At 40.3% G+C, this 12,928-nt stretch overlaps 1 protein-coding gene across 19 annotated transcripts in view; it reads right to left on the bottom strand.

Annotated features, from left to right (window-relative positions):
• The window catches only part of LOC311628225 (disks large homolog 2), a gene marked incomplete at its 3' end in the record, with an annotated part of 1,110,130 nt that overhangs the window by 134,308 nt on the left and 962,894 nt on the right, over window positions 1–12,928 (bottom strand). For 17 of the 19 annotated variants that reach the window (XM_084895257.1, XM_084895256.1, XM_084895260.1 and 14 more), the window contains one exon: window positions 7,458–7,572. In XM_084895257.1, coding sequence (XP_084751383.1) covers window positions 7,458–7,572 — 115 coding nt within the window. Of the gene's footprint in view, window positions 1–5,517; window positions 6,443–7,453; window positions 7,573–12,928 lie in introns of those variants that run through there. The other 2 variants (XM_084895250.1, XM_084895251.1) reach the window with 2 other exon arrangements.

The raw sequence follows: 12,928 nt of genomic DNA, 5'->3' as shown, positions 1-12,928 counted from the left end.
TGTATCATGCATAGCACTGACATACAAGCTCTCGGTACCCAAAAATTTCAATGCTGTCTCTAGATCTTATCTGGTCTCTCAAGTCTCCACTTCCTGCCTCATCCTGTTAGACTGTTTCAGATACTTGCTCACATCTCTCAGTAAGATTTTAAGAAGGGTAAGACATCTGAATACAAGTAGTTTTTATTTCTTACTCTGTGGCAATGCATGGCATTTCTGAACGAGGAAATGATAATTTTGCTAAGTAAGAATGTGTGTGAATGAATGAGAGATGTTAAAAATGCCACTGCCAGTCAGCCCTCTGCCAGGTTCTGGGCTATGGGTGCACAGAGGTGACTGCGCTGTGGGCTCTGGGAATAGCTGCTGAGAGCATGTTAGGTCTAAGGTTGAAGAGGGAAAAGATAAAAATCTGACTTATGAGAAGTCCACAGATTTCATGGCTTTGTCTTAAATGCCCTTAAGAAATCCACAGCCAAGTGAAGTTGGAGGCAGCTTGGTACTGGCGTGAAGTCCCCTGACAGGCTCCATTCCATATTCCTACCATCCCCGGGTTACTGACCAGCAGTGCAGTGGGAGCAGGAAGTGGATTGAAAGCTATATTACTGCTTAAAGGAAAAACAAAACAAAACAAAATAAAAACAAAAACAGAGACTCTTATAAGATGATGTTATCTTTCCCCTCCCACCAAAATTAATCAGGCGAGAATATTCTTCCTGTAGAATAAAAACCCATCAGGATGAAGGATCTAGGCTGAATTTATTTTAAAGATTTTCCTCAATGTAATTGCCAGCCTTATGTCCTTAGAATAAAGAGACTAAGGGACTAAAGGTGTTGAGAATGAAACACAGGATTAGCTTCTCCCTATCCCAAGCCCTCTCTCAAAGAGCAACCTGGAAATCCCAGTACCAGCAGGGAGTACCTGTGTCCTCAGGACATGCCAGACTCCCTGCACATGGTGGCAGCCCAGCTAGTAATGAACCTCCATAGAATTAATTGCTCAAAGATCTTGACTTATATTCTATTTTCCCACATCTATATATAGGAAAGAGAGACTAGGAATTCATTTAAGAAGTACTTACTAAGAAGGCGTCGTTACATCAAGCACTTTGGCACAAGACATTAAGGATAAAATAAAATTGAGACATTAACAGAGGTTTGCCAGTCCAGTATTTAAACCTTAATAAAGGCCAGAATGCTAACTATTTTTATAGATTAGCTTTAAGTAACAGTGGTCTTTTGGGCAGATTTCACTGTAGGAACCCTTACAGGCATGTTGTAAAGATTAAAACAGGAAAATAACTGCAAGGCATATAACACATGAGGTATCAGGAAATGATAGAAAGATAACCTGCACACTATTTCAATTGCTTACAGATATGGACTACTAGAATGCTAATGGGAGGAGGTCTGTGTTTGCTTGTTTTTTAAATCTCTGAATCCTTAACACCTACCTCAGACTGATACTTTGTAGGTAAGGTCATAGACCTTATTTGTTCAATGAAAGCATCATTGTACTAATGAATCAATGTCTGAAAGTCTATGTTAAACAATGGGCAGGAGGCCGAAACTGGTTTGGCTCAGTGGATAGAGCGTCGGCCTGTGGACTGAAGTGTCCCGGGTTCGATTCCGGTCAAGGGCATGTACCTTGGTTGTGGGCACATCCCCAGTAGGGGGTGTGCAAGAGGCAGCTTGTCAATGACTCTCTCTCATTGATGTTTCCAACTCTCTATCTCTGTCTTTCTCTCTGTAAAAAATCAATAAGATATATTAAAACACACACACACACACACAAAACAAAAGAACAATGGGCAGGAGGAAGACCTAGGTGCATTGGTTTATTACAGCCTTTGAAACAAAAACTGTATTAGGAAGCAGCAACTTTGAGTTAGCAACTTAAAGTAGACTTAGAATCATGGTGAAAAAGAAAGAAGTCCTTCAAATCCAGAGCAGGGGCTTGGAGGGGGTGAAGAATGCAGAAGGGAGGTGAATGAAATCACGGGTTAGGGGCACTGATGATGTCTATGAAGACCTGGAAGGGCCAGTTATAAGCACAGTGACTCTTATCTGTGTCTCTTGCTGAATACTTTTTCAAATCCTTCCTCTGCTTAGACTTTAGTGGGGGATGAGCTGACAAAGCTAGACATTCTGGAGCCATAGAATTCTCGCCCTTCCCTTTAGCCTTCATGGGGTCTAAAGGAAAGAAAATATAAAAGGTTGCCAGGAAGTCTGTCCTCCTTCCCTCGCTAAAGGAAATCAAAGCAACAAGGGCGTTTCACCCCACCCCTGGGGAAACAGCACCTTATTCAGAATCCATTCTAAAACCTCTCTTTGCTACAGGGGAAAGGTTGCCTTCATAATAAGTGATAAACAGCACCAACATAGATCAGTTGCTTCCCATGTGTCAGGTATTTAAATTCACCACTTTATTTCATGCTCACATCCCCTTTATGGTATCTTATTATTATTCTCAGTTCGCAGAAAAAGAAACTAAGGCAGAGAGGCCAACTTGCCCAAAATCACTGAGCTAGTAAGTGACAGAATCCAGGAACCATGTTCTTAACACTGCTTCATGTTGCCTCACACACAGGACCTGCATGTTTACGCTCATATCCAGTCTAGCTCGGTGATTTTAAGGCATGTATTTTATGTCCCTCAGTCTCAGTTTTTTCGTCTATAAGATGGAAGAAATAGTCCCTGACTCTTCCAGTTGTTGGGAGAATCAGATGGGAACATATATGCAGAACACTAGCATAATGGCTGACCCATAGAAGATGCCCAGCCAATGCTTCCCTTCACTTCTACTTACTCATCAGTACCAGGGATAACCGGCTCCCTAATTGGCTAGACCACCCCGGGTCTGGGGATCCCAGAGATGCTAAGTGTACTGCAGTGAAGATGACCCTGTAGTTGTGTTCACTCCTCTATACACTGTAGGTAGTGACCCATTCGTGAGTTATGAAATCAAGTTAATGAGATGTGACCTTCGTTTGTTTTTTTAAAAAGGAGGCAAATAGAATGGGCCATAACAAAGAACACAGTACATAAATAGTATTAATAGTTTAATAAAAAACATTTCTTTTAGCATTATGTGTATGGTACATATATTGACTGGGTCATGATAATGAAGAATGTATTTCTTATTTTGAGTAAAAACACTTGTAAAGGCCTCTGGGTGAACTCATCTAAGACAGCAAAGAATCAATTCAGATATCCTTGCATTAATTAGGAAGCAATAAAAATTCCAGGCTTTTCTAGAGATTGCTTTTCATATCACACTGCACTGTGACCTGTCTCACTCACTAGACCTAATTCCCCCCCCCCCCCCCCCACCCTGCCAGGGAACATGACTTTTACTGCTGGGTCCTCAGTGTTCATTGTAAGTCCTGGCTCAGAATATACACTCAAAAAAAAAAAAAAAAAGTGCTCGATGAATATATAAATAAGTCATGGCAACTGTCTTTTAGAACCAAATTCACAACAGAGAGGTTATTCACTTGAACTCTCCAAATCAATACCTTTTATTAAGACATGGACATGGGCCAACTTTCCCTTTCACAGCCTTTCCTGTGACCTTTTATTCCCCATTGGAAGACTTACCTGCTTTCCTTTCTTCCCCTCCCCATTCTCTTCCCTTGCCACAGGTTATTGAGCTCTTTTATCAGAAGAAAGGATCTTTCCTTAGCAATTTGCACTTTTATGTGACTTTAATCCCCTTATGCCCTTGACCTTTCTTAGTAGTATTTAGACACAAAGGCCCATTCCTACCAGCAGCAGGAAAAGCCTTATTCTCTGTCATAGGGATGCTTCTACCAGCTGAGAGAGAAGAAGGGAAGTGCATATGATATAGGCTTGTGGAGCGCCCGAAGTACACACAACAAAAGCTGTACCCTGTGGCTCCAGAGCCCACGTGCATCTATGTCTGAAGAATTGATAATGTACTTGTGGAGCATTTTGAAAAATATTTTATTCAAAATTTTTAACATTTTATTTACGTTCAAGGTTCTACAACTATATGTGTTTCACAATGCAGGAAATACACAGTACAAGTAGGCCATGAAATTGAATGTTTCCAAATCATTCGCATAGAACATGCACAGTCTTATCATTAGCAACAAGCAACTCCATGCGTACAGCACTACCAAAGCACTTCAAGCACCTTACACAGAAGGTTAAGAGAAGGAAAATAGTTACAACTAGATTAGGAAACAGAGAGGGTCGGCTCAAGTTTAAAACCCTGCCTGGCTCAGATGTGGTAGTTCCAGCACCCCCCTGCCCCCAACACTTTCAGCCAAACAAACTGCTATCACCTTGGAGGATCATTTCTCTCGATCAGTGTTTCCCAAACTTCTCTATAAACTATATGTTCCAAAAAATTCTAGTTTAGCACTTCTTAGTTGGGATTCAATAATCTGTAGTTTAACAACTCCACCAGGTGATTCTCATCATGAGAGAAGTTTGGGAAACACTGCTTTAGAAGAAGGCCAGTTTCTGCATGATGCTGAGAAGATGCCTCCTCCTGGGCACAGCCAGGGCAGGTGTGTGTGTGTGTGTGTGTGTGTGTGTGTGTGTGTGTGTGTGTGTGAGAGAGAGAGAGAGAGAGAGAGAGAGAGAGAGAGAGAGAATAGGGAAGAAAAATATTCTGCTCAACCAGCCTAATTGTTTATAATTGAACAAAGAAGCTGCTTGCTTTCCAATTTAGGTTTTGCTTCATAGAAAAATATGGAAAATACTAAAGGAATCCTAAATGCCCTGTGGCATAGTTTATCCTCTGCAAAAAAACCAGAGAGATTTATGTTTGAATTTCTCTTCTAAGGCAACCTATTCCTAATCTAAGGGTCAGGTGCAGTGTTTACAGGAGCAGATTGGGAATCACAGCAGAGGTGCGTTCAACAGCTGACTCCATCCACATCAGCTGTGCCCCTGGGAGGCTTGGGGAGAGGCGGGTGGAGATCTGACTCTGCCACCACATAGCTGTGGGGTCCTGGGCAAATCTCTTCCTTCCTGGGGCCTCAAGTTTCCTCTTCTGTAAATTAAACATTAGACCTGGCGATAGCTAAGGTTCCTTCCAGCTCTAGAATTACATAAAGCTAAGCAGAATAAAGGATGTCATTAGGAGATCAAAGGGACATGCTCATTATCTGATAGTTATATAATCAGAGAAGCCCTGCTATTCACTTATTTTGAGAAAGCAACTAGTTGATTTGATAAAATAAGCATAACCAACGGGCACTAGTCCTATTCAAGCACGCTAGAAAAAAAGCAAGCATCTCTTTAAAAATCCTATAGCCAAAAAGGTGTTAAAAAACAAAACAAAATCCAAACAACAAAGGTACAAGCTTATCCAATCATTTTTAGTAAGAACTCCCCATAGGCCTTGCTAATTCATTTACTTTTATTGCCTGTTTTGGGGCTGTTAGGGGTAAGGGACTTTGCTTTAGTCACATCACATGAGAAGAAGGCCAGGGGATGCTGTTTTCCCCTCTGATTTCCCTCCATGCATAGCCTGTATCCTTCCAATCCTATGCCCCTAGGAGTCATTTTAGATGCTGCAGTCAGCCCTCTATAGATAAAATACGTATGAATAGCCGAACATTGGAAACCAAATACATTTTTGTATATTGTAGAGGAATCATTTGGAGAATTTTCCATGAAGTGTTCACTAGTTTTGAGCTTTATTTAAAAGCAATACAACCTCCAACTATTAGAATGTTAACAAGATAACATTACCTGAAGTCTTCAAATATCTTGTATGTCACAATTTCAATGATCATATTAGAGAATAAAGGTTTGATTCTGGTTAACACTACTCTTTTAAATAAGTCTATGTAATATAATAACATGTCATTTATTTCCTAATCTATAAGGTAAAAGGACTAAACTATCATCAATATTTTCAGAAAATTTCTTCTAGTACATTCACATTTTGTGCATTTTATTTTATGACAAGATACCCACACTACAGTAATTCTTCTTTCCAGATTTATTCTATATAATCATTTCATTTCCATTAACTGATTTATCTCTATTCCATTAGCCTAATTGGCTTTCCCAAATTGCTACCCAAGACCAAAACATTTCAAGATTTAGAAAATATTTGGTATCACAAAGACCAGCAATAAAACACAAGTGAGGAGAACAGATTTAGCCACTTTCCATCGTGTTTGTGACATCACTAAAAGACACGTTCTAGGGTGGTTCTCAATAGTTCCTTCCACAGATTACACAGAAGCATATCCAAATAATCTTCCAAAATGCAGTTGGACAAATATGGAACATTAATATTCTGTCTTTAAAAAAATTTAAAATCTCAGGGCTTCTGAGGTACTGGAACTGCCTGGATAAGAAGGGACTCTATGCTTGTCAGAGTGGCCAGCAACTCGAGGCCCTCGAGAACCTGCCGCCTTCCGGAGTCCTGCTCCCTCCTTGGCCCTGCTGTGCCTACCTAATACACACAAGAGATAACTTTATAGCCAAAGTGGAGTCAACAGGAAAAAATCAATTCAAGTACATAACTTAATGTCTGTAACACACACTCCATGCCAGGAAAAGACAGTAAACTTTCAGCTGAGTAGACTATGTCCTTAGGTGGGAGTCAGACCAGATTCTGGGGCAGATTGGCAAGAGGAGAGTACAGTGAGAAGGGACAGACTTGGTTCTTCCATTAGAACCTGGATTCATCTGAACCATTCACCTTCCCCTTTGGCTATTAATACTTTTATTATTTTTAAAAATACAGTCAGCACTAATGAAGGATATTTTGAAAGGAATACAGGAGGCTTGTGCTAAGAAGAAGCACATGTTATAGTTGAGTGAGGATGGATCTTACTCAAGAGTGAACTATGAGGATGAAAGACCAGAAGCCATTTTAAGTTCAATCAATTTTTTTTCTGGTAATTTAATGAGTTTTGTCAGGCAAGGAACACGTGACTTATGTGGTCCAAGAAATGATCCATAATAAGATGCCACAGAAGAAAGTCTTTCCACCAAAATTTGTTAGGGACAAACACATAACTCTATATACAAGACTATGTCTGATATCAAATCAATACACCAAAGTTAATGCAGTAGATACCACACAGGCCTGGAGATGATTCCAGAATGCTTACTTCCCAAACTCAAGGTAAGCAAATGTCCAGAGCTTTGGTCCACATATTCAATTTATCAAAATTAAAAATGTTTTTTCTCATTATTTTTACTGCAACCTGTTCTAAGAACTTTACTCCAGATCATAATATAGCCAAATAATAATTTGTTAAAAGAATAACTTGTCAATTTAATATAGTAACTTTTCAGAAATTTCTTCAAAAAATGGTTAAACTTAAGGTCTTACAGTGGTGTATTGAGGAGCATGGGTAAATAAGAACACATGATCCATTGCTACAAGGTGTTGCCTTTGTCTCGCGAAGCCAGATTGCTCACAAAATGCAGATCACAGTAAGAAACGCTGGGTTGCCTACCTGACATAGAGGGAGCGTTTCTGATTGGTTCGCAGGGACCCGGACCCGGAGCTCATGCTGTGGTTCATCATCTGCTCTCGTAGGTCATGGATTTTGGCCTCAAATCGGGCGTAATCTGGGAATGGAAAAAAGGGTGTTACATTTGGTTCTGTTCCTCCAGAGAGTTGGAAATGCTGCCCATCTGAGGCAGCCCTTTGTCCAGTTGTTGGTTTCTTTGCCAGGCAACAGGAAGGTGCACGGTCAAGAACGGTGAACACTCAGCCTTCACTTCTTTGTATTATTATTATTATTATTATTATACAATATATTTCTATTGATTTTTTACAGAGAGAAAGGGAGAGAGATAGAGCTAGAAACACCGACCAGCTGCCTCTTGCACACCCCCTACCGGGGATGTGCCTGCAACCAACGTACATGCCCCTGACCGGAATCGAACCTGGGACCTTTCAGTCCACAGACCGACGCTCTACCACTGAGCCAAACTGGTTTCGGCATACTTCTTTGTATTATTTACTTGCAGACATTCACAAGAGGAAAAGAACAAACCAGTTACTTCCCAAAACATAGCTAGAAAATATACTGCCATCCCAATCTGTGAAAAGTCCTCAGGAGGAGGGTGTGGTTATAGTGGGCAACACAAGGTACCTTTGTGGTGATGGAAATGTTGTCTGTCTTGACTGTGGTAGTAGATACAGGTACCTGTGCATGTGCTCAAATGACATAGAACTCACTAGAAACACACACACACACACACACACGTCAAACTAAAAAAATTGAAATAAGTTTGATGAATTGTGTTACTATCAATATTCTAGTTGTGATAATATGCTCTAGTTTCACCAAAATGTTATCATTGGGGAAACAGAATAAAAGGTACAAGGGATCTCCCTGTATTATTTCTTACATCTGAATTACATGTGAATCTATAATTCTCTCAAAATAAAAAAGCTTAACTTAGAGAAGGGGTGGGGGTGGGGGAGAATCTATGGAACTACTAATGTTATGGAGTTTTCTGTGAGTGTCCAGTTACCTCAGCTGGATGGACCAGAGAATCAAGATTTTGTGATGATTTATGTAAAAAACATCAATTTTGCTGTTTTTTTTTTCTTCATTTTTTTTCCTGCTGGAGGGCTGTTAGAAGTTGATCACTTGGAGGCATACCTCAATTTTGTCCTATAACTTTAATATAAAGTCTACAAGTTCATCAATTCTAAGACACAATATATTTAAATCAGCTCCTCAGGACCTGGGGATAAAGGACACTCCCATATTAAATATATTTTAGAAGTTTAAAAATATATATGGGTCTAAAAATTAAGAAAATATAGGTATTTTATATTCTTTTTAATAGGAAAAATATTTTTTTTCCAGTATATAGTTTTACAATGCATCTTCTGTATATTGTTTTGTTTTTACCACCCCAAATCCAGTCTCCTTAAACCTGTGTAATTTTATTAACCAATGTCACCCCAATAAATTTAATTTAAAAAAATAAAATAATATTTTTGCCAGATGTCAACTCAGTAAAAATAAAGAATAAAGGTTCTAAGATACTTTTTAATACAATCAGCATACAAAAAAGAAATAGCTTTTGAAGTTTTGATATTCTTGATCAAAATTTGTTCTATCATCTCTTTGACACAATAGTGTCTTTATCCAGTCGCAGAAAGGCTCAATTTATCCTTAAGATAAATGTGAAAATGTTAGCTTGTTAGCTTATGTTATCAATGATTCATTAAATTACAAAGAAACTCATCTGAAAAATTTTAACAGAGGTTCTCAGTACATTTCAAAAAACAATTTGATTTTTAATTCAATTTATTCATAATTTTACATAAAAACAAGAATGACTAAGTGTATATAATTAATATGATCTACTTATAGTGTATTTGAAATCCATCATAAATAAAAAGCTCCATGAAGTTAAATTGAAACTCAATTTACTAAATACCTATCGATTTATTGTGGGATGGAATTTAATAAAAGAAAATATCTGACCCTGGTGTTCAATGATAGCCAACAAATGACCTCTGAATGTTAAGTATTTTTAAAGTTTAATACTGTAAAGATAAAACCAAAATGATTGATGGAAAATCTTTTGTTATCTTAAGTCTGTTGTTATCTAGATTTATAAAGCTTCTTGTTTCAAAGTTAGCTTTGAATAATTAAATTATAAATGACTGATTAAGCAGAACACATGCCTAATCTAAACTCTATTGACCATAATTTGATATTTACCTTATTCCATTTTATCAGAGGGAGAAAACATTTGTAACCATTAATGTAATGCTGTATATGGATTTAAATCATTTTGTGCAAGTCTTATTTTCTTGTCATCTGAATCATCATTGCTGGCCAGATGGCAGAGCCTGTGCTCACAGCTGCGTGGGCATTATTTCATCTTATTTAAGTTATAAAACAAAGTCCATGGATGTTGTAAAATTTGAACCCTATAGAAAAGCGAAGAATAAAAACTGAGAGGTTCTCTTGTCTCTTCTCTTTTCTCTCACTGCTCTCCTTCCTGGCTGCTTTACTCTGGATCATATTTTCCCTACCTTAAACCAAATATATAAACACTTTCTTAAAAACAAACAAACAAACACACACACACATTTTTTTATTGATTTCAGAAAGGAAGAGAGAGGGAAAGAGAAACTTCAAGGATGAGAGAGAATCTCTTATTGACTGCCTCCTGCACACCACCCATTGGGATGGAGCCCCCAACTGAGTAGAATCAAACCAAAACCACCTGGTTCATAGACAGACGCTCAACCACTGAGCCACACTGGCTGGGCACCATGTTTCTTAATATCTTTAATCACATTCCATAGTCTGTAATTTATTTAACAATTCTCAAATAGGCAGATACCGTGTTTCCCCGAAAATAAGACATCCTTTGAAAATAAGACCTACTTACAGGTTTCCTTCTGAGTGAAATATAAGGCATGCCCCCCAAAATAAGGCCCCCCCCCCAGGCTAAACATGAGAGATTTGATCCACTGATTCTGAAAGAACTGGAGTCACAAGAAATTCACCAGGAAATTCAGGAATTGGATTGTTATGATGATGTTCCAGAAGATGATGACATGATTGTCATTGAATAAATGAGTAAATTCTTGATACTGTAAGATTCACAGTTTGTCTGGTTTGTGTTGACAACTACCGTGCTACCGTACCGTATACAGGTAATAAATTTCCTTTATTTTCATTTAACAATAAAGGTGTACCGTATTCTTCTTCATGGAAAAATAAGACATCCCCTGAAAATAAGACCTAGTGCATCCATAAATTAATATAAGACAGTTTTATTTTCGGGGAAACAGGGTACTTTCCTGTTGTACGTGCACACATTTATGGCAGGTTAGTAGAGAACCATAGTGCAAGCAACGGCCACAGCTTTTGTACAACGTCAAACAGCCCCCATCAGTATTTCTCAGAGAAGATAATCTGGCCCAGGACACAGAGTGGAACTCTTAGCTTCTTCTGATTCATGATCCCTGCGGCCACTTGATTAATACCACATACCGCCCCTCCCCCGAGCCACTAAGTCTTCCACACGTTCCCAGGCCTCCCTCCTTTACAACTTTGATGACCTCACTGCCATGCTAAAACCCTGAAATGCTACCTCCAAGTGTACCCCCTTAAGCATCTAATTCAGTACCAGTCTCCTATCCCATTTGACCACGTGGCTGCTCCTTGCACCTAATTGCAGTCATTTGTGCAGGTGCCCATCATCCCCATTGGATCGGGCTGAAGGCAGAAGCCACGTCTCACTTTCCTTGGAATTCCCTTTACTAACATCATGTCGGGTATGCAGGCAGCATTCATAATAGGTGCTCCATAAACATTTTCTGAATGACTAGATACATGAGTGAGGACATCAGAGAAACCATCCAATGAATTCATTTATAAAATGCCTGCAAGTACTGAGATTGCCCCCCTCCCCACCACCACCACCACCACCACCACCACCACCACCACCACACACACACACACACACACACACACACACACACACACACACAGATTTTGAAAAGCCAAGGTGTAGCAGGGGAAGGCTGGGATGGACAGGACCAAGGCCCATGGGGGTGGAGGGGGCGGGATTTAGCTGGACATCAGGCATTCCTCCATTCAGGTTTAGCGGAAAACACTGTCATGGATAAACCCCTCACAGGGCAGCACTATGACTGCCAAGCAGGAGGGCTGGGATGGTGGGAGTACGGGGGTGGGGGAGGGTGGGGGAGGGAGGAGGTGGGAGGAGAGTAGGGGGATGGCCCTAGGCACCCTAGGCTCTGCTGAGCCCCTTGGTCAGCAGGGTTTCCACATCAGTGGTCGGCAGCAGCGGCTGTACCCGCCACAGGACCACCAGGAACTTCTGGAAGTCCCAGGCGATGGCATTGCGGCGGCGTACCTGAGACCCGGTGGTGAACTTGGGTTCCTTCAGGAGCGCAGAGTGTGCGGACAGAACTTCCCGCAGGAAGAGGAAGAGAGGCAGCGCCTGCGCTGCCCTTCAGCGCGCACTTCCCCAAGCGTGTGAAGTTGGGCTTGAACCTGCTGCCAGGTCAGACGCATCGCTCCTTCTTAATATTGGCGTTCTCCTCATGGTCGAACTAGCTACACCTGAGGCGAGCCCAAGGTGCTCTGCAGCGCGTCCACCTGGTGCAGTCCCCATCCCTGCGCTCAGAGCGAGGCCACATCTCAATGAGCAGCACCTGGCCCCGCGGGAAGCCCGGAGTCCAGGGCTCCCACCGCCAGCTGCGCTGCGCAGGAGGCGTGGGTATCGGAGAAGGGAGCGCCCAGAACCGAAATTGACTATTTTTTAATATTAAGATTTTTTTTTTTTTAATGAGGAAAGACAATTCGCTCCTCCTTTTTTCAAGGCTAGTTATTCTAATCCCAAGGCTTTATTCCTGTGGAATCACTGCCACTCCCGAATCCTTTTTATTTTTTTTTCTGTTTTCTGGGCAGTTTCTTTCCTCTCTCCCCATCTCAGCTGTGTCATACATTGGAAGCATTTCTCTGATACTTACTCAACCTACGATTGATCGACCAGCACTTTGTAAGTCGCTTCTAGCTGCTACATTTTATATATCACAACAGGATACTTGCTTCAATAATAAATTGTGGCCTCCTGTATGGCTCTTTAGAACTCCAAATTTTCTTCTGCCAGGCTTTTGAGATGTTGGTTTTACATCATATGGGACAGTGCTTACATTCCCCAATAGGCAATGGGAAGTATTTATTGTACTGTATCCTATTGCATTGGTGTTCATTGGAATATATACTCTCAACTTTTCCACTTTGAAAATCTTGTTTATCACAAATCCTGTGTTCAAAAGTGCTTACCACTCCATTTTGACCCTTTTGAAAAATAAAACTTAAAGACAAGTAATTTCATCAGAGCAAAAACCATAAGATCTGGGTTTACAGATATAAATGTTGTGTGTTTATGGGCATGTATATGTGTGTGT

Source organism: Pipistrellus hanaki (assembly GCF_964339955.1).
Source record: "Pipistrellus hanaki genome assembly, chromosome: 9".
NCBI classification, from domain to species: Eukaryota; Metazoa; Chordata; class Mammalia; order Chiroptera; family Vespertilionidae; genus Pipistrellus; species Pipistrellus hanaki.
Note: the sequence above shows the minus strand (reverse complement) of the source record. Positions and strands in the feature narration are given on the sequence as shown.